Source organism: Eleutherodactylus coqui, unplaced genomic scaffold, assembly GCF_035609145.1.
Source record: "Eleutherodactylus coqui strain aEleCoq1 unplaced genomic scaffold, aEleCoq1.hap1 HAP1_SCAFFOLD_26, whole genome shotgun sequence".
Taxonomy (NCBI): domain Eukaryota; kingdom Metazoa; phylum Chordata; class Amphibia; order Anura; family Eleutherodactylidae; genus Eleutherodactylus; species Eleutherodactylus coqui.
Genome location: NW_027101742.1, coordinates 1,587,303 through 1,608,968, shown reverse-complemented (window position 1 = coordinate 1,608,968; position 21,666 = coordinate 1,587,303). Strand labels below are relative to the sequence as shown.

General features: G+C 45.0%; 1 protein-coding gene across 2 annotated transcripts in view; it reads left to right on the top strand.

Annotated features, from left to right (window-relative positions):
* LOC136590987 (biliverdin reductase A-like) overlaps positions 1-21,666 on the top strand; it is a 73,408-nt gene that overhangs the window by 23,723 nt on the left and 28,019 nt on the right. The window contains exon 8 of one of the 2 annotated variants that reach the window (XM_066588448.1): positions 1,021-1,907. The exons of the other annotated variant lie outside the window; for it this stretch is intronic. Coding sequence (XP_066444545.1) covers positions 1,021-1,279 — 259 coding nt within the window. The 3' untranslated portion in view covers positions 1,280-1,907. Of the gene's footprint in view, positions 1-1,020; positions 1,908-21,666 lie in introns of those variants that run through there. 2 annotated transcript variants of the gene reach the window in all.

Below are 21,666 nucleotides of genomic sequence, written 5' to 3'. Positions count from 1 at the left end.
AATTTTTAAATTTCACCTCCACTTTGCTTTAGAGGGGTTGTCCCACGGCAGCAAGTGGGTCTATACACTTCTGTATGGCCATATTAATGCACTTTGTAATGTACATTGTGCATTAATTATGAGCCATACAGAAGTTATAAGAAGTTTTTCACTTACCTGCTCCGTTGCTAGCGTCCTCGTTTCCATGGAGCCGACTAATTTTCGCCGTCTAATGGCCAAATTAGCCGCGCTTGCGCAGTCCCGGTCTTCTTCTTTTTTCAATGGGGCTGCTCGTGCTGGATGCCGGCTCCGTGTAGCTCCGCCCCGTCACGTGCCGATTCCAGCCAATCAGGAGGCTGGAATCGGCAATGGACCGCACAGAAGCCCTGCGGTCCACCGAGTAAGAAGATCCCCGCGGCCATCTTCATCAGGTAAGTAAGAAGTCACCGGAGCGCGGGGATTCAGGTAAGCGCTCTCCGGTGTTCTTTTTTAACCCCTGCATCGGGGTTGTCTTTCTTACAAGCAGAATATTTAAAAATGTTGAAAAATTATAGTTTTTCCAAACTTTTTACAGAGTTTTTGGTTTTTTTTTTCTAAATATATGCAAAACATATCGACCAAAACTTTTCACTATCATAAAGTACGATGTATCTAGAAGAAGGCAACCTCCGAATTCCAAAGGTGTTACATAAAGTGAAACCTGTCTGATTGGAAAAAACGGGGGTTCTGCGTAAGGCCATGGACTGCGATCGGGGAATACGGTTGTGTGAGACTGACCTAAGAAAGCGTCAAACTGTTTGTGGCGGGAAGGGGCTAACTAATTGGGAAGAAGCTTTACCTAAAGTCAAGTAGGTGTACTGTTTGCAATTGTAAGTAATAAATTTGCACATATTTTAAAAAAATTGAAAAATTCTGTGTTTTTAAAAATACTGAACAATTTTCCGTGAGGTGGGAAACCTTCCTTCTACAGACCGTTGGCTGGATGAACGATTGAGTCTAAAGTGTCTTGTCTTAATACAAATGTGCTTTTCATTTCTCCAGACCGCTAACTTGGATTGAGGAGAGGGCTCCAGGCATGAAGCGTGAGAAGAAAATCAAATTTACATTTAAGTGTGGGGTCCTGGACACCCTGCCTCCCGCGCCCAGAGCTGCACTGGGGCCGCCGTTCATGCAGGATCAGAACCTATTCGCACAAAAGCTTCTGGGACAGGTACCCAAGGAGGAGCTAGCGGCAGAGAAGATGCGCATCCTGCACTGCATTGAGTTGGCTGAAAGGATTAAAAAATGTTGTCAGCAGTGAACATTTAGGTTCATGTCCTTAGGGCTCATGTCCACGGGTGTTTTTTCACTGCGTATTACATGCGCAATGCACAGACGCAGAATACGCAGTGAATGAAGTCAATCGATTGCGCATGGGCAGTGATTTCATACCTAACTTCGAAACAGAGCAGGGAATTAAAAAAAGAAAAGACAGTCATACTGTGCATGTCCGTGTGATACGTGGGCATGCGCAGTACGCTCGTTGCCCTACGCGGTCGCTGCTGGCAGAGCTGGTATTTACAAGAACCAGTAAAACGGGTCTGCCTGCAGCGTGTTACCGATATGCCCGTGGACCGGAGGCCTTAGTGAAACTTCAAAACGAAGCACAGCCTTATTCTTTACCAAAAGGATTTCTTAAAGCAATTATTTTAGAATGATACTTGCTACTTTGTGCCGACTTGGCGGGTTGTATGCCTGAGCTCTGTGTACATTGTGCCGACCTGGCGGGTTGTATCCCTGAGCTCTGTGTACATTGTGCCGACCTGGCGGGTTGTATGCCTGAGCTCTGTGTACATTGTGCCGACCTGGCGGGTTGTATGCCTGAGCTCTGTGTACATTGTGCCGACCTGGCGGGTTGTATCCCTGAGCTCTGTGTACATTGTGCCGACCTGGCGTGTGTATGCCTGAGCTCTGTGTACATTGTGCTGACCTGTCGGGTTGTATACTAGAGCTCTGTGTACATTGTGCCAACCTGGCGGGTTGTATGCCTGAGCTCTGTGTACATTGTGCCAACCTGGCGGGTTGTATACTAGAGCTCTTTGTACATTGTGCCGACCTGGCGGGTTGTATGCCTGAGCTCTGTGTACATTGTGCCGACCTGGCGGGTTGTATCCCTGAGCTCTGTGTACATTGTGCCAACCTGGCGGGTTGTATACTAGAGCTCTTTGTACATTGTGCCGACCTGGCGGGTTGTATGCCTGAGCTCTGTGTACATTGTGCCGACTTGGCGGGTTGTATCCCTGAGCTCTGTGTACATTGTGCCGACCTGGCGGGTTGTATACTAGAGCTCTGTGTACATTGTGCCGACCTGGCGGGTTGTATACTAGAGCTCTGTACATTGTGCCGACCTGGCGGGTTGTATACTAGAGCTCTGTGTACATTGTGCCGACTTGGCGGGTTGTGTACTAGAGCTCTGTGTACATTGTGCCGACCTGGCGGGTCGTATACCGGAGCTCTGTGTACATTGTGCCGACCTGGCGTGTGTATGCCTGAGCTCTGTGTACATTGTGCCGACCTGGCGGGTTGTATGCCTGAGCTCTGTGTACATTGTGCCGACCTGGCGGGTTGTATGCCTGAGCTCTGTGTACATTGTGCCGACCTGGCGGGTTGTATGCCTGAGCTCTGTGTACATTGTGTCGACCTGGCGGGTTGTATCCCTGAGCTCTGTGTACATTGTGCCGACCTGGCGGGTTGTATGCCTGAGCTCTGTGTACATTGTGCCGACCTGGCGTGTGTATGCCTGAGCTCTGTGTACATTGTGCCGACCTGGCGGGTTGTATGCCTGAGCTCTGTGTACATTGTGCCGACCTGGTGGGTTGTATACTAGAGCTCTGTACATTGTGCCGACCTGGCGTGTGTATGCCTGAGCTCTGTGTACATTGTGCCGACCTGGCGGGTTGTATCCCTGAGCTCTGTGTACATTGTGCCGACCTGGCGGGTTGTATGCCTGAGCTCTGTGTACATTGTGCCGACCTGGCGTGTGTATGCCTGAGCTCTGTGTACATTGTGCCGACCTGGCGGGTTGTATCCCTGAGCTCTGTGTACATTGTGCCGACCTGGTGGGTTGTATACTAGAGCTCTGTACATTGTGCCGACCTGGCGGGTTGTATACTAGAGCTCTTTGTACATTGTGCCGACCTGGCGGGTTGTATGCCTGAGCTCTGTGTACATTGTGCCGACCTGGCGTGTGTATGCCTGAGCTCTGTGTACATTGTGCCGACCTGGCGTGTGTATGCCTGAGCTCTGTGTACATTGTGCCTACCTGGCGGGTTGTATGCCTGAGCTCTGTGTACATTGTGCCGACCTGGCGGGTTGTATGCCTGAGCTCTGTGTACATTGTGCCGACCTGGCGTGTGTATGCCTGAGCTCTGTGTACATTGTGCCGACTTGGCGGGTTGTATGCCTGAGCTCTGTGTACATTGTGCCGACCTGGCGTGTGTATGCCTGAGCTCTGTGTACATTGTGCCGACCTGGCGGGTTGTATACTAGAGCTCTGTGTACATTGTGCCGACCTGGCGGGTCGTATACCAGAGCTCTGTGCATGTCATCACAAGGACTTCAAGCACAACCGATGCGGCGATAGGCCTATGAACCCGCGAGACTGACTTTAGAATTGTAATAGGCTTTTAGAACCGCAATATAATAATGTGAACAAATAACTGGAATGTGGGCTCACCGCACCGGGCCGAATCGCCACGACATACCCGCCTACAGGTGCAAGGAAACCGGAACCACTTCAATCTCAACATCACAGCGTGGCCAAAATAGAAAGATTTTGTAGCACTTTTCAATATAATGAAATTGTTAAACTTTTATTTCATCATAAGATTGAGGAGCGCCGGATACTACGCAGGGGCCGCAGCAGTGCTTGCCCACTTGGCCTCTTAAGGAATTCTAGTCATCCTGCCTGTAGCTTCGGGCTGGTGGCACAATGCAGAGTCTGTGCCCGCTGACATCTGTGAAGAGGTGAGAGGGCAGCAGTCACAGGCTCAGCAGTGGCTGCTGCTGCCGCGTTGGCTCTGCAGGCGGGGAATGCGTGTAAAGCCTGTATCAGGCCAGAGGCCAATAGGGGAATTGCTTCTATGGGGGACACTTACTACTAGGGCCACTATGGGGGTCATTGTTACTACTGCAGCCATTATGGGAGTCATTATATAGGCGCACTGTTACTGGGATCTCTATGGGGTTTACTATTATTACCGGGCTGGTATTACTTATGGGCCACTATGGGGGTTACTATTAGGGCTCGTTTACACGGAAGCAAGCGTATTTCGGTTGTAAAAATACTCAACGTATTTGCTTGACCAAAAATCGCTTATGCCCACGTTTTGTGGACGCTGCGACATGTGTTTGTACGCTAATACACTGCGTATTTGCGCACATAAGAACCCACAGAGAGTCTATTTGAAATGGTTTCCTGCATATTTGCTTCCACCTATTAACTTTACTCGCAATGTGCACAAAAATAGGTCATGCCGCGTATTTGTGCAACCGTGTGAAAAGATACGCTGGTGGGAACAAACCCATTTAAAACATTGGGTTCTATTCCCTGCATATTATGTGCGCAAAAATTGTGCGCGTAATACGCTGCACAAATACGCTCATGTGAACGGGCCCTTACTATACAATTACAATTGGCCCTTTTGAAGGCGACCAGAAGGCTGATGTGGCCCTCGGTGAAAAGGAGTTTGGCATCTCTGATATATGGCATCGGAGGACTGTCCAGTCATTATTTCTAGGGTACCTTGTCTAATAGCATCCACAATTTTGCTGGAAATTACGTTACTTTTAGCAAACGAATATCTCTATAGAAAGTCAAGTTTTTATTGTATACTAATAAGTTGTTCTTTATGTAAATATATACGGCTTCCTGCCCGTGATTAATGTACTCGGGTGGCGCTGCACACCTGATGTAATTTTAGATTTCTATCCCTGCGGTGGACCATTTTCGAGCTTCTCATTATCTATTATTTCAGAAGTGCTTTTCTATTTTTGTTCCATATCTGCAGCCCACTAAGTAAAAACCGACTTTCCGCACACTTGCACCATTCGACTCATAAAAAAATCTGCTTTGACACTTGAAGTGCAGCTGTCTTCTGTTTTTCTATCACCGTGAAGTGGCCTGGGGTTTTGTACAAAGTCAAGAGCTCTGCCTTCATACAGGTTTGGGCTTTCTTTCATGCCGGCTTGTAGAACATTAAAAGCTGGTAAAGTAGAATTTAATTTTTTTTTCAACTGTATTAAAGGACTTGTAAAGTGTTGGGAGGGAATGTTTCAGTGAAATGCAGGTTAATGGCCTAATGGAGTACAGCGGCCCAGCATGCTTTCTGTGTTTGAGGCATTGAATAAGCTCCCAGCTTGCTGTTGATTGATGAGGTAAGAGAATTAGAAAGAATTAGAACCAAAGTGGGAGAAATCTTGATGGATATGGTCACAGGTGGTGATTTATATTACAGAAGCAAATTAACACGTCGGTGTCGGGACTCAAACCTGGGAACTCCCGAGCTCCAGGCGGCGTCTCTCTCTGACTGATTGAACCATGGATTTGAGATTAAAACAAAGAGCTGCCATTAAATTTCTGGCTGAAGAGGCATGTGCACCAAAGTAAATCCATAATCGGCGAAAGAATGTCTACGGCGATATGCGCTCCCAGCCAGTAGTCAAGCTTTCCTCCCAACTGCTCCTCTCGCTACAATTGCTGCTTCTGTGTACTGACCTCTGGTTTCTCCCTGACTACGCTACCTGCCTGCCTCCTTTTGTACCACAACCAATACTACCCGTGTATTGACCTCTGCCTTTTCTGACCATGCTACCGATCCGCACCAGTTACGACAAAGGTACTTCAACCCTGATCCAGATCGCTACAGTCAGATTAGAATAAAGGGTCTGTTTCTGTTACCTTGGAAACCATGCCACCGTTAATGTTGTGCTCTAGTAGTAGTTTCTGTCCGGCTGTAGTTTGGCCCTGCTGACCTGACTCCTATAGGCTCTTTCAAGGCCATTAGAGACTGTATACCGGATAACCAATTGGTTGACTTTGGTGTTTGACCTATACTAGAATTTTGGTAGCTTTCATTTGACTGGTTACTATGGGATGCTGAAGTCCAACTACTGGAAGGGCATTAAGGGGTGCGTGAGAGAGGGATTTAACAAAACCAGCGCAAAGAAGTAGGTCAATTTCCTATATTGACTAGTATATATGATTTCGGTCTCTATTTATGTAATGACACTGGTGCTCTGTTTCTGCACATAATGCTTACAAAAATTATGTGTGCGGTTTAGCTTCCTTAGAAAGTTCCTGTCATTAGAAAACAAAAATTCTATATTTACCTATTCCTCCCCAGACAGCCTTCTTACCGGATCTTCTCCCTGCCAATCTTCTCCTGTGTCCTGCAGTCCCCTGTGTCACCTCACCTCCAGCTGGCTGAATCGGCATCTTCCGGTGACGAAGCGTCCATTGCCAGCATTCTCCTTCCTGCAGGGCAATATACCCGGTCACTAGTGACACAGCATTCATAGCCTAGCAGGGAGTGCCGAGCTACTGCCAAAACTGCGCGTGTGCACCGTTTCTGTGCAATAGTATATGAAGACTTGCAGCAAGACAGCGAGCATGCGCAGTCTCAGCAATAGCTTGGCATTCCTTCCTAGGCAGTGAGGGTTACGTCACTAGTGACATACCCTACGCTGACCTGCCGGTAGAAGAATGCAGAGAATGGACGCATAATAACAAGAAGAAAAGGATCTGGGTGGCTGGAGGTGAGGTGACACCGGGGGACTGGAGAAGATGTGGTATATACATATATGTGTGTGTGTGTGTGTGTATGTATATATATATATATATATATATATATATGGACTTTGATCGGACCACCTAGTGGTAGAAGCTACTACAGAGGTCTGTGCAAGTATTTGGTCATTGAGAACCAGCTTTCTTTACTTCTTTACTATGCAAATGAAGCATCCAGGTATTAAGAGCAATAAACCTCAAAGGGGCACCGCACTGACAAAGGTACAGCTGGTTTCTCTTTCTCCTGATTTCCGATGTTTGCTGTTCTTGTGTTGTAATAAGTAGAGCCAACAGATTTCAGTACATGATCAAGTCATCATGTGATCCCCATTCTTTATAGGGAATCTGTCAGCTGAAACATGTGGTCCAAACTGCAGGCATCATGTTGTAGAGCAGGAGGAGCCGAGTAGACTGATATATAGATTTCTGGGCTGGATAGTCCAGTGGGCGGTCCTATCAGTGATTGACAGCTATCTGTGTATGACTGTGCATAGAGGTAGCTGTCAATCACTGATGGCTCCGCCCATTGGACTGTTCAGCCCAGAATGTGCAGGGATATAAATGTATAAAATACAAGTTACACTGAATCTTTCCCCATAAACTATATATCAGTCTGCTCGGCTCCTCCAGGTCTATAACATCATGACTGCAGAATGGATAGCATGTTTGAGCTGGCAGATTCCCTTTAAGCGGTTATATCAGTATATACGCAAATCTTAGGGTGTGTTCACACCGCGTCTTAATCTATGTATGACTGATGAAAAACTACGGTTTTGTTTGGGGCTCAATCATAATCATGTTTTCATGGATTCATTACTCGCACAGAGACCAATAAGAGCTTCATGTGACAAAGTTTCCATTTATTGGTGTTTATTTTGGAGCATGGAATAGCGGAATTGACTATTTTATTCTCCAAAATAAGCAGAAATTAAAGGAATTCTTGCCAAATGCAAACCTTATTCTCTGTGTGACTAATGAAAGTCTGGTTCTGTCTGAATTCAGTGTTTGGCTATCCAGTTGAACCGTGGGCTGTAGATGTAGATGGTGTGAACATACACACCCTTAGGCCCCATGCAGATGATTGTAATACGATTCATATACAGTAGCAGTGGAATGGGATTGGGAGCCGATCCCACATCATACACGGTGGGTGCTGGCGTTTGACAACTGTCACCCACCTGATCACGGCTGTCAACCCCTTAAATGCCCCTCTCAATTCTGTTTTTGGCAGGGTCCCGAACTGCCTCGTTGTAATGAGAACGCGAGGTGTTGTTCAGTTTTCATGGCAGCCCAGAGCCTTCTGAAGGCCCTCTAGGCTGCAATGATTGAATGTCTATCAAGGTGTGTCTGTTAATGCGAGCTTCTGAACCAACGCAGGGTTCTGCTTCAGGCTTAAGTGAAATAGATCCGAAGAGGCATGCATATTTATACACACAGACTTATGACAAGGCACAGACATGGATGTGATTAATTTGCACTTCAAAGGATACTACAACAGAAATACAAACCTCTTTAAATAAGGGGGAAAAAAGAATTATGTTATTTTGAATGTAGGACAGAAGAAACAAATCGATGAAAAAAAGGGCGTTGTTCTTAATGGGTTAATATTGCTTTACAACTACTTTATGGAAGGTCACTGCTGTGGCTGGTGATTGGCTGCAGCAGTCACATGTCCTGGTCAGCAGGAAGGACAGAGTTGTCGGGAAACAACCCTTTAAAATCTTTTGAGCATCGTTTTGTGAAAGTGAGCACTCCGTGTAATTAAGTGAAACCGGTGCATGTAACCATTATTATATTTGCACAATTTACACAAACTGGAGCTGTCCAATAACTGAAATGTATAAATGATCAAATGCCTTATTTAATGTGTTGTTTTTGCAGTTTTGGTAGTTTTGTGTGGTTCATGCCTTTTCTTTTTCATGCAATGTAAAGCAATAAATACACATCAAAGCTGCATTTGATAGTCTGTTTTTCCCCTTACTCCGTCATCACGTTCTGCACATTCAGGTTTTTTAGCGTGCAACTGTACATCTCATTATCAGAAGTCACACTGCAATAGACATCTTGTTGAGTAGGAGTCTGTCAGCTGTATAATTATGTAAATTCAACTTTAGAAGGTTTATTCTAAAGGCCCATCTACACGGGACTAATATCGGGCAAACTATGTCCGACACTCGTCCCCGTGTGTACTCGCTCCCGTGCTGCGTCATAGCAGCTAGTAGTGCTGACTCACAGTGGGGGGGGCTACAGGAGATTTCTCTCCTTGCTCTCCACCGCCCCTCTCCATTCACTTAACCCAGCGGCCATTCAGTACTGAACGGCTGCTAATTACACTGAATGATCATCGTTTAAGCTGCATAAAATCCTGAACGATGGTTGCTCAGTGTAAACGGCAGCCGTTCAGTACTGAACGGCCTCTGTGCTAAGTGTATGGAGAGGGGCGGGGAAAAGCGAGGAGAGAAATCTCCTTTGGCCCCCTGCAGCCCGCTCTGTGAGTGAGCCAGCGATACTCGCTCCTGTGTAACAGCATGGGAGCGAGCACACACAGGGACGAGTGTCAGGCATCGTTTGGCCGACATTCCATACAGATATTGCCTTAGAACAGATATTAAACCTAGGATTCCAGCAACTGGCCCACAACACTTGTCCTTTCTGCTCCAGAGGAGGAGAACAAGAACAAACACAAAGAGAACATAAAGACAGAGTTATTGCCCTTTGGACAAATTTGAAGCTAGAACTCCAGCACTGCAAGGCAGCAGTGACAATAACTGAGCCACCACATTTTGTTTGTTTTTCTCCAGAGAAGAACGTTAAACACAAATAGAACATAAATACTCCATGTACTTATGGCCCTTGGTTAGATATGAAACTAGGACTCCAGTGCTGCAAGGCAATAGAACTAACAATTGAACCTCCATATTTCTTCCTTTCTTCGTTTTCTAAGGGAGGAGAAGATGATAAGAAAAAGAATAAACAAAGAACATACAAGCTCCATGCAGATGTTGTCTATAGTCAAACGTGAATCTAAAACCCCAGCATTACAAGGCAGCAATGCAGGCTGCTGAACCACCAAACTTCTTCCTTCTCCAGGGGAGAAAGCGAAGATCTTATTCTCCTCCTCTTTCTTATACTTCTCCTTCTCATACCTGACCAAAGACACCATCTGTATGAATTTTATATGTTTGCTTTGTGTTTCTCCGTCATCTCCTCCAGAGAAGTAAGACCAAGCATCGTTGCTCACTCCTTAGCACTGCTGCCTTGCAGCGCTGGAGTTCTAGTTTCACATCTGACCAAGGTCAACATCTGTATGGAGTTTTCATGTTGTCTTAGTGTTTATTTTTCTTGTTGTTTTCCTTTGGAGCAGAAAGGAGAAGTGTGGTGGGTCAGTTGTTAACACTGCTACCTTGCAGTGCTGGAGTTCTTGGTTCAAATCTGACCATGGGCAACATCTGTATAGAGTTTTTCAAAGCTCATGCAGATGTTGACCTTGATGAGATTTGAACCTAGGACCCGAACACTACAGGGCTAACCACCAAGCCACATTCATTGAAGAACAGACACATGCACACGTACATTCACAAGTATTCGGATAGTCACACAAGTGGAATATACTGCTGTAGGAAGTGGTAATGATTTTATTGAATATACTGATATGGTTGATAGTGAGGAGGAGCTGTGGAGCCTTATTACCAAGGTGAAAGAAGAAAGTGCAAAAGCTGGGTTGCAGTTGAACATAAAAAACAAGATTATAGCAACCAGATTGATTGACAACTGGCAAGTAGAGGGAGAAAACGTGGGGGCAGTGACAGACTTACAGACTTCATATATCTAGGCGCAAAGATTACTGCAGATGCGGACTGCAGCCAGGAAATCAGAAGACGATTACTTCTTGGGAGGAGAGCAATGGCCAATCTCAATAAAATAGTTAAGAGCAGAGACCTCACACTGACAACGAAAGTCCGCATAGTTAAAGCAATGGTATTCCCCATAGTAACCTATGGATGTGAGAGCTGGACCATAAGGAAGGCTGAGCGAAGGAAAATAGATGCCTTGGACCGCAAGAAGATCAAACCAGTCCATACTCCAGGAAATAAAGCCAGAGTGCTCACTGGAGGGAATGATATTAAAGGCAAAACTGAAGTACTTTGGCCACATAATGAGAAGACAGGATACTTTGGAGAAGATGCTGATGTTGGGGAAAGTGGAAGGCAAAAAGAAGAGGGGCCGACCAAGGGCAAGATTGATGGCTGATACCCATCAGGTGACAGACTGGACCTTGGTGGAGTTGGGGGTGGCGACAGCCGACACGAAGCTCTGGCATGGGCCGGTCCATGAGGTCTCGAAGAGTCGGAAGTGACTGAACGAATAAACAACAACATACTCCTATACCTTGACTATATGTACTATAGTTGTGAAAACAAACTACTGACATGAAAACCCAACTTCTAGCCAATACCAAAAAAATCCTGGCATGTCCTATCTTTAAGCTTTCCCTCGGAAAGCCTCGCCCATTGTTTTCAGTGGGGCCCAAAAATACATCGCATGGAAATGCGATGCAAGGTTTCCTATTGGTTTGAGCTGCGCCGAAGGATTGCTATTTTCCTGAAGTAATGGGAGGCGGTTTTGACACAAAAACGCCTCACGTCCGCGGGGACATTCACAGCCCAATATTGCACTCACTGTGTGAAATTAGCCTTAGGGCAGCTTAACAGGGCCGTTTTTGCGTGCGTAAAATTTACTTGTGTAATACACAGACAATAAAGCCCATTGATGTCAGTGGGTTCAGACACATTTCCTGATTCTGTGAACTTGTGCAGAAAAATAGAACATGCTCTATCTTTCTGAATCATGCTCTATCTTTCTGAATCATGCTCTATCTTTCTGAATCATGCTCTATCTTTGGTGCATTTGTGCACCAAAAGGTTCCCATAGACGTCTGTGGGGGTCGCACAAATACACGCAATATGCAAGGAGATCCATGAAATACAGTGCAATTCCACAGGAAAAAGAACACGCCTGCAAATCATTAGGCTAAATAGTCCTATAAATCGGGGTGTGTTTGTATCACATGCTCAAAAATAACACACCCTGCAAGCACAAAAATTACAGTAAAATACGCCGATACGGCCGCCAAAAATGCGTAGCGCTGAGTGACATGCAAAAATGCATACACCCGTGGTGTGAAGCCGGCCTTAGGCCTCCGCCACACTATTTGTGTCTATGTGCTGTGTGTATTGATTCATCCACATCATAGACCAGAAATAGGACATTCAAATGCATTTCAGTGGCCGACCGTCCGTATACTGGACAGCACATGGACAGCTGTCCAATCAGAGTTGCCCCCGACTTTTAGGTACAACTCGGACATGAAGCAAGTCTGTCTGCCTTATGTTGCGAGAATGACAGTTTGGTCACTTCAGATATCATTATTGTGTGTTTCTTCCTCCTTACCAGTAGGCTGAGTCTCTTACATCTATGGCCACCTTGAGCCGTGTCTTTAACTCTCTCTTCCTTACAGACTGGGATAGCTGAGGGCAGTTGTTATTCTGAGCACTGCTTACTATTAGATGTAATTCTAAAAGCGGATTTCACTGATTAAGACATCCTAACCCTTGGTAGTTTGTTGAGCTCTTAAGTCTTGACTTAGATTCAGTGCTGGCCAGAACATAAGCGCACAAAAGCTTCCCCTGGCATGAGCCATGCAGAATAATAAAATGTGTAAGATCCTGGCTGAGACAAGCTCACTGCTCAGCATACTGACTCACTTTACAAATAGCTTTGGCTGAAACCGCTTTCTTCCTTCAATGGAAACGAGAATGAAATGCAATGTACTCTGCACTCATAGTGCAACTTCCTAGCTAGAGATTCTGCAAATCTGTATCAATGGTCTACATAAACAATTATTTTCCAGTCTGGAATGTGCCTATAGATCAGTACTGGCCTGGATCTAAATATCATACACCTGCTGTTAGTGCACTATCCTAGATGTCTACTGAGGCTGCTCCCTAGAATGGTAATGACAGCCCACTATTGAAGCCCTGCAACCTTGGTGTTGTATGCAGGCTATCAGGATATGCTGGGAGCTGCAGTCGAAGAGCCACAAGACTGTTGCCCTACAGTACAAACATGGTACCCACATAGGAAAGAATTAAAATTATTTGAAATATACCAGCACTGTTGAAACTAATTATTAAGGGTGGAAACTCATGGTGCGGCTGTCGCATGCAGCCAAACTACACAAACCCACAGCTGCCAATGGCGGAACAAATTCCTATAAAATCGGGTTGCCATTTGCCGCTGTGGGTGTGCGGTTTGGCCTATCTATTTTTTTCCTCCCTGCCTTTGAACCTTTCCAGCAATACGGGGTAGGCTAAAAGGTCTCAACAGGCAGCACAGTATGCTACACGCAGAGAAATTCCTGAAGAGATGAGAAAGTTATTGAAACACTCCAGTCTGGAAAGGGTTAAAGTTATGTGACTCCAGCAAACCACGGTGAGAGCCATCATCCCGCAGGAAGAACAATGGCGGCTCTTGTTCCTTCCAGAAGTGTTTGTTTACCATAACTAAGAGAAACTTCAATCCTCGTACTGTCTATACATTATAGATAGCCATTCAACAGACAGTGATTCCTACCCACTACTCCATAAGTATGCCCAGTCGAGCATGCACAAGGGAGACAAGCCACTGCCAGACCCCTCAAACATGTCTAATGCTACTTTCCTCTAGCATCTGCCAGTTGGATTTATTTTGGTGGCCCCCATCGACAATATATGGAGAAGGGCAATAAAATTGCAGCATCACAATGACTAATGTAACTTTAATGTTTCTTAATGGAAAAAAATGCAGGATTGGTTGCAACTAGAGATGAGTCAACACGCTCGGATAAGGCAGTTACTCGAGCAAGCATCGCTCTTCTCGAGTAACTGCAGTCTTGGGGGGTGGGGGTGGGGGTAGAGTGAAAGAGATCTCTCTCCCACTCGCTCCCCCCCGCCGCCTCCCCCCCCCCCCCCCCCCCGAGGCTGCTCGGACGAGAATGCAGTTACTCGAGGAGTGATGCTTGCTCGAATAACTGCCTTATCCGAGCGTGCTCGCTCATCTCTAGTTGCAACGTTCTTGCGATGAAGCCCAACCCTTATTAGCCTTACTGTTTATGACTTCAGCATTCTATGAAGGAACATGCATTTGCAAATATCCATGACAAAAACTATTAATTTTAGTTATAAGTTTTCGGATGGATTAGCAGCCTGGTATAAATGTACCACACCTTGATCAACTGAAGTACAGTGCGCAAAGTAATAATATGGAGCTGACTCAGCTGGGGAATGTAGATAGATTGTCATAGAAGAAGAGCAGTAAGAAATGTGATATGCAAAATGGAAGTGGACTAATGCGGAAACAATTAAGAGCCGCTCCAAAAACTGCTGAAGTTGATAGAATGTGACCTTAGAGCCGAGAATCATCTGCAGAATGACAATGTGCCAGTAAACAGAAGGCCGTCAATGACTGGGATCTGACACAAGGCCTACCAGAATCACGGATCTTCTGGGTTGCTACGGAACTGACTGTAGGTCAACCCAAAAAGTGGAGTCCTTGAAGCCTGCCATTATGGCGCTTAGGATGTGAATGCCGACGCCAGAAGAATGGGCGGCGAGAGACTGCAGTGGTCATGTGATTTCCTGCCACATTGTCTATCACAGGAAACACCAGGACCACAGCGGGCTGCAGCGCTGAATCCTGGCAGCTGTGAAGGGGTAAGTATCTCTGTTTATTATTTTCACACAGCGTGTCCAGTTGAAAAGCGGTTATCCAGTAACCAGAATACCCCTTTAAAGGGGTTGTCCCGCGCCGAAACGGGGTTTTTTTTTTCAATAGGGCCCCCGTTCGGCGCGAGACAAACCCGATGCAGGGGTAAAAAAAAAAAAAGCGGATAGTACTTACCCGAAACCTTGCTAAGATGGCCGCCGGGATCTTCACCCACGGTGGACCGCAGGTCTTCTCCCATGGTGCACCGTGGGCTCTGTGGGTTCCATTGCCGATTCCAGCCTCCTGATTGGCTGGAATCGGCACACGTGACGGGGCGGAGCTACGAGGAGCAGCTCTCCGGCACGAGCGGCCCCATTCAGAAGGGAGAAGACCGGACTGCGCAAGCGCGTCTAATCGGGAGATTAGACGCTGAAATTAGACGGCACCATGGCGACGAGGACGCTAGCAACGGAACAGGTAAGTGAATAACTTCTGTTTGGCTCATATTTAATGCACGATGTACATTACAAAGTGCATTAATATGGCCATACAGAAGTGTATACCCCCACTTTCTTTCGCGGGACAACCCCTTTAAGCAGATGTGAGTTTATTTATTATAAACTGATAATTTACAACTGAAATTTTCAGTTCAATAGGCTAAAAGAGGTGCAGTCAGCTCCCCCAATATGTCTCCCAATACTTGTAATCCTCATGAACTAACCTTAGAATTCTGCGTTGTGCCATTCCTCTGTTATTCTCCCTGGAAATGTATGAATTTAATAAATTGACAACTGAGTGTCACTAGTTAGGGGGGTGGGTGTTCTTAAAAACTCTGTTAGCACAGATTGGATAGTGTTAATGTCAGGCTGTGTCAGGACATGTCTATTTGACAAGTGAAATGGTCACACCATGTCGTTATTTATAAATATTCATTAGGAGTAACAAAAGAACAGCACAATGTAAAGGTGTAGATAACATATGGAGGGTGATGGAAAAACAAGGATCCAAAGACACCTGTGTGTCAAATTCCGCAGAGACACGTTGTGACTGGGAGAAGTTGTCATGGCAGTCTGGGTAGGATACAGAAGGAAAGTGAACTTCAGTCAAAGAGGACGTCACTTGTGACCACTGGATATAACAGAACTGTAATCTCTTATACGGTCCGCAAAACACCTGTGTAATACTGGTGTCTACCATTCTATAGTCACTGTATGCACTATTGCAGATTTACTGCTGAATGTATTGTGACACACTGCAAAGAGACTCTGTTACCCAAGGTCCAAAATAAACCTGGAGCCAGCCCTGTCATGTAGAACACATCTAGCCTGGCGAAGTGCAGCCACTCAATGTGACATTAATTACCCAAGTGGACGGGACATATTTGGAGGGATGTTAAGTCATGCCATTGGGATAGCCATCCACAGCTCCATGGTACTTGTATGAGCAGGATCTCGAATGAGAATGGACCTCTCCACGACATCCCACAAATGCTCGATTGGGCTCATACCGGGCAAACACCGTTTATGTAAATAATGCTAGCCAGACGTTGCCAGTTGCAATCATTAGGCCCCCGTGGGCGGCCACTCCGCAGTCTACTGTGGTTGGTAATGCCTTCTATGACGTATTCCTAGTGCACATGTGATACTGTAGAGGGATATTAAATGTTTGCACACCTGCGGAAAAGGATGTCCCATCCGTCTGGCACCCACTATCATGCCTCATTCAAATGCTGGTAATTCATATTGCCTTGCATAGGCATGCTGGCCGGTGTTCAACTTCACAACTTATACAGGTGTGGGTGTACCCAAGCTATCACCTGAAGTAACGCCACTTCATAGTAGTTTACAAACTACTATCCCATGAATTTTGGCATGTCAGAGTATCAGTGTGTGTGCAGGCCTCTTCTTCTCCCTCTCTCATACAGTCTGCACTCTGTGATTATGATCCCTCAGTGAGAAACCGCAGTCCATCCTGTTTTTCAGTGAATACAGAGATACTGAACAATTACAGAGTAGTAGCCGGGTATAGCAGAGATGGGCATTTTTCTCTAACAAGATATGCAACAAAGTTTATTGAATTTGCATATAATATTAACCCAATAGGGACGGCCAATACGCATTTTACTGACCTCACTAATGGGCTTTAAACCTGCACATCCATCTTTTTAAGACAGTGGCTTATCTAGCTACTAACAGCCAGGCTCCTGCTCTAACAGCCAGACATTGAAAAACCTAAGATCCTGACCATTTAACCCCTTACATGCCACAATCAAGCATCTGTAGCATGTGAGCAGATGATAGGGAAAGGGAGCCCCCTCTGTTACCCATCAGCACCCCACAGTGTGATCACAAGGTACCAATGAGTACTCATGTGAGCCAGAAGCCTGACAAAGGCCTTCATGTCTGCCATGTAACTCAGCCTATTAGACCCCACCTCCCACAGTCTAATAGGCTGATGTCAGAGGCTTAGTAGGAAGCACTACTTAAGTAATGCAGTGTATTATCCTAGTAATCAAATGATCACATCTACAAGTCCCCTTCAGGAACTGAAAAAAATAGCATAAAAAAAAGTTCAACAAAGTTGAATAAAAAAAAAACCAGTTAAATAAATACACATTTTATCACACAAAAACCCGTTTTAAATTGAAAAAATATCAATAAAAAGTAACACAAAATAGGTACTACAAAATGTTTGTAATTACCCAAACAATGAAAATATTTTGTTACTTATGTCAAATGGTGAAGTAATGCCACAATTGCTTTTTTTCTTTTGCTCGCCTCCCAAAAAAATGTAATAAAACGCAATCCAAACTGGTACCAATACAAACTACAAAAAGACCTCACACGGCTCTCTTGCCGGAAAAATAAAACTGTTTTTGGTATGACAATGCTATGATGCAGATTCAATTGTTTTTCTTTAAAAGCATGTTTTTATTGGGCAAAAGTGGTAAAAAATGAAAGAAATTTCTATAAACTTGGCATTGCAGTAATCGTGCTGATCCAGATAAGAAAGTTATCATGTTATTATCATGAAGAGCGCTGCAAAATCCAAAAATAATTGCCGAATTTCTGGACGGTTTTCCCTCTGACACCAAAAAAAAGTAATAAAAGTTCTACAACTACAACACTTTACATGTCAAATTTAATAAAAGTTCAAGAGGGGTCTGGATGCCTTTCTTGAGTGTTAGAATATTATATGTTATAATCACTTCTGAGTTCAGAATGTTCGGTGATCCGGGGATTATACCGATTGCCAGATTAAAGTTAGGAAGGATTTTTTTTCCCTTAAATGGGGGAAATTGGCTTCCACCTCACTGGGGTGTTTTGCCTTCCTCTGGATCAACATTGGGGAGTAATAGGCTGAATGGGATGGACATGTGTTTTTTCTTGTTACATGTACCCCAGGGTGGTGCCATTAAAATATACAACTTGTCCCAAAAAAACAAGCCCTCATATCTACATCAACGCGTTATGGCTCTTGTAATGGGACAATAAAAATCGGTTGGTCCTCAAAGCACAAAATAGGCTGGTAATGAAGGGGTTAACCTATGGGGAAGATATAAATGATACGTACTCTATAATTATTTTTTCAGCTACAATTAGGATCTTCATACAGACAGGAGAAATAACTGAAGTGATAAAAGCTAAAGACCTAGTTTGCCGACCAAATGTCTCATATGTCCGTGGCCTGTGTATCTATTCTATGGGCTCCTCAAACTTTTAGTCATTAATATATTATATTACTGAATGGCTCCATTAAGTCCATTTAAATTCTTTGGAGGCTTAGCTATTCCACAGAAGTCTTCTGAGCACTGCTGCAGCAATTAGCCGCCAACTCATTGTTCTCAGCACACAGTCGTATACCGGGAGCGAGATCTTAAATGGATGTATTAGGTGAATTATTAGGATCATTACAGATCTACATACGGGAAAGTAGAATAGACAAGAACAACATGCAGCGAACTCTGTTACATAATCTCACACTTCACACCCACCTAATATGCGGAGGTTAAACTGTTACCTAAATTATTAATTTTCAATAACCGCATATGTTCTTCAGTAGAGAACAGGGGAGTTTTATGATATTTTTTAGTTATTTGTTTTTTTTTATGTTCAATTTGCATGCTAGAAAAATATCATATCCCCATTGCGTAGCATGTAGTAGTGCTTGTCTAAAACAGAAAAATGTAAGCACAGCCAGCTTAAAAAAATAATGCTGTTTTGAGAGAACAGTTGATCTACTTCCTTGCACATAGTCCTTCTACCACAGAACTGCTCCTTGAGGATTCAGAAAGTAGTTTGCAAAGAAGTCCCTGATTCAGAAAACAGATGCTGCTGGCCTGCCAAGCAGCATGGGGTCATCCCCAACTTCTGATGGGATAGTTGCAGCTTCAGCCTCTTCTGCATTCCAATCAGTGCAACGGCCGAGCTGAGTGCACCAAAGTGGGTGAGACCACAGGGATCGCAAGATAGTTGTCACGGGTGGCTCTGTAATCCTTCCTGACAATCGCCATAACAGTGCTTTGTTCAGCTGTCGCACGGTGGCAAGAATAACATGTAAAGATACTTTCGAAGTAAACAATTGTTTTGTCATAGCTGACGCCAGTACTCCAACCTGAACTCCCAAGTGTAGTGATGGCAAAATAACCTGAGACAAGTCCAGTAGCTTGTATTAGTAAACTGGGAGCATGCAGGTTTACTGAAGCTTTTGTGAATACAGATGAAACACACTTAGACTTTGCAGCGTTAAGGATGTAGCAGAGACGGCAATGAAGCAGTAATTGAACATGTTGAAAGTAGTAGATTTTGCACTTTAAACAACATTTTTCTTCAATGCTCTCTCTCTACTCTCCTAAAGGTTACTCGGTAATGATTTCCCCTCAGTGTTAAATAACTGATGGGCTTATTGGAAGTGTACAATGCAAGTGTTGGATGAAAGTTGAAAAAGGCCGCTGAACTAATCCTGGCTGTGCATTCACGGGGTAGTTTAACTCACTGTTTTGTGGAACGCTGGGCTCCAACTTGGATGTCCTCACTGCAGAATGGACAAGAGAGCAGAAAGGGACCTCGCTACCCTTTCTGGCTTAGTGAAAACTGCACACACGGCTAAGCTGCTAACACACCTCCTTTTCTGGCCACGATTTGCGGCAGAATCCTCTCTCTTCTCCGACCTTTCTTCTCTGACTCCTCCTTCACTTTCTCTCTCTTCCCGCACTTTTTCTCCTCTCCACCCACTCTGCATTGGAACTCATGCTAGCGTTTTCCCGCTCCGGACTCACCCACCAATCAGTGGAGGTGTAACATATAGCCAATAGGGAACCAGCTATTGCCAGAACTAAGCTCTCAGCTTCAGAAGGGAAGAAATAGGGTTTCTCTAATGCACAGCATCTTCTACACCTAAGGGAAGTGCATAGACAGGTGTGACAGGACCAAGGTTGGTGTGTCTATTCTGTAGGACCCTCCGGGCCACTACTCCAGCGTCGTTATCTCTGGAAAAGTTACGCAGGTTCTCTTAACCGCACACACGTTGTCAGGTTACAACTAAAGAGCTCTGTAGAAAACTTTCCACTTGTTGGTGAGAATCGCAAAGGCACACTCCACACAAAACACCGGGCATGGGTGGGATAGTGTCCATGTCCCTGCAAGCAAAGGGACACAGGACATGATTTGCCAGGCCATATCCCTCATCCACCCCTTGGACAAATGAAGCAGGTGGAAGAGCCAGGAAGGTTTAGTGGTTCTGGCAGGAACAGCTGTTCAGCACAATGTCGCTGCCCCATTCTGGAAGCCCTGAAAACGCGCGCCTCCATAACCTCCGATATCCACAAGCAGAAAACAATAGTTACTATCAGCGGCCATGAACAGCTCTACTGAGATGTACTACTTATAATTGAAATATCGGGATCCTGAGTGCACCAGCTTTTTAACACAGATGTGTTTGGCCTCCAGCACCCCAATGCAGTTCAGAAACTACGCAGCATCCTGAAATCCCATGTCCAACCACGCTTGATGAGAGGGAAGTTCTACAACTTTCTAATATACTTTATGTTTCAGTTTCTCACCATTTTCAAGATATTTGTTTGCTGAGAGTGAGTGATGATCATATCTACAAGATTACTTGGTTTCTCTTGCTGAGAATAATCCCATGATGTTGACACATATACTGAAGCTAGTTGTGATCAGGGCTGAGAAATGGATGCAGTCTGGGCAATACTCTGTAAGGGCTCTCTCACGATTACATTGTCATTGCGCATCACATGTGCAATTTTTATGCTCGAAATACATGATGCCAATAGCCCATTGATTCCTGTTGGGCCACTCACACCTGCGTTTTTCTTGTGCGCAAAAAAAATAAATAAATCACGGCACACACTATCTTGCCACGTTTTACATGTATGTACACTCAGGATCGTGATATTAAACTTATAAGCAGTGCTTCTCGGTAGTGTTCTTGGTGGTTGCTGATATTAACTATCAATTTCTGCTTGTGTGGATACTGGGGCTAATGGAGGTGCTACTGATGCTCACATTTTCTGAGCTTCAGAATGGATCAGTGACTTTTGGCTGACCAGCTCTCCCTGCCAGTACCACAGAACCTTCCTGGCTCTGTAGATCCACTTGCCCCATTCGTCATGGTGGTGGATGAGGGATTTGGCCTGATGACTCATGTTCTGCATTCCTTTGTTCGCAGGGACATGGACACCAGAAGGCAGATGTTTAATTACTGACTTGGCATTTTGTGGAGTGTGCCTCTGGCATTCTCACCAACAAGTGGAGAGTGTTCCACAGCATGCTGGAGCTGAAAACTGAGAACGTGTGTATGATAATTAGAGCCTGCGTGCTTCTGCACAATTTTTGTCAGGGCAATGATGGTGGTTGGAATGTAGGAGAGGCTGAACCTGCAACTCTTCCAGCAGCAATTGTAGATGAGCTCAGGCTGCATGGCAGACCAGCAATATCTGTTCTCTGAGTCAGAGGCATCTTCGCGGACTACTTTCTGAGTCCTCAGGGAGCAGTTCTGTGGCAGATGGACTATATTCGAGGAGGCATATGAACTGATCTCTCCAAACAGCATCATTTTTTTAAGCCAGCTGTGCTTGCATTTTTCTGTTTAGCTAG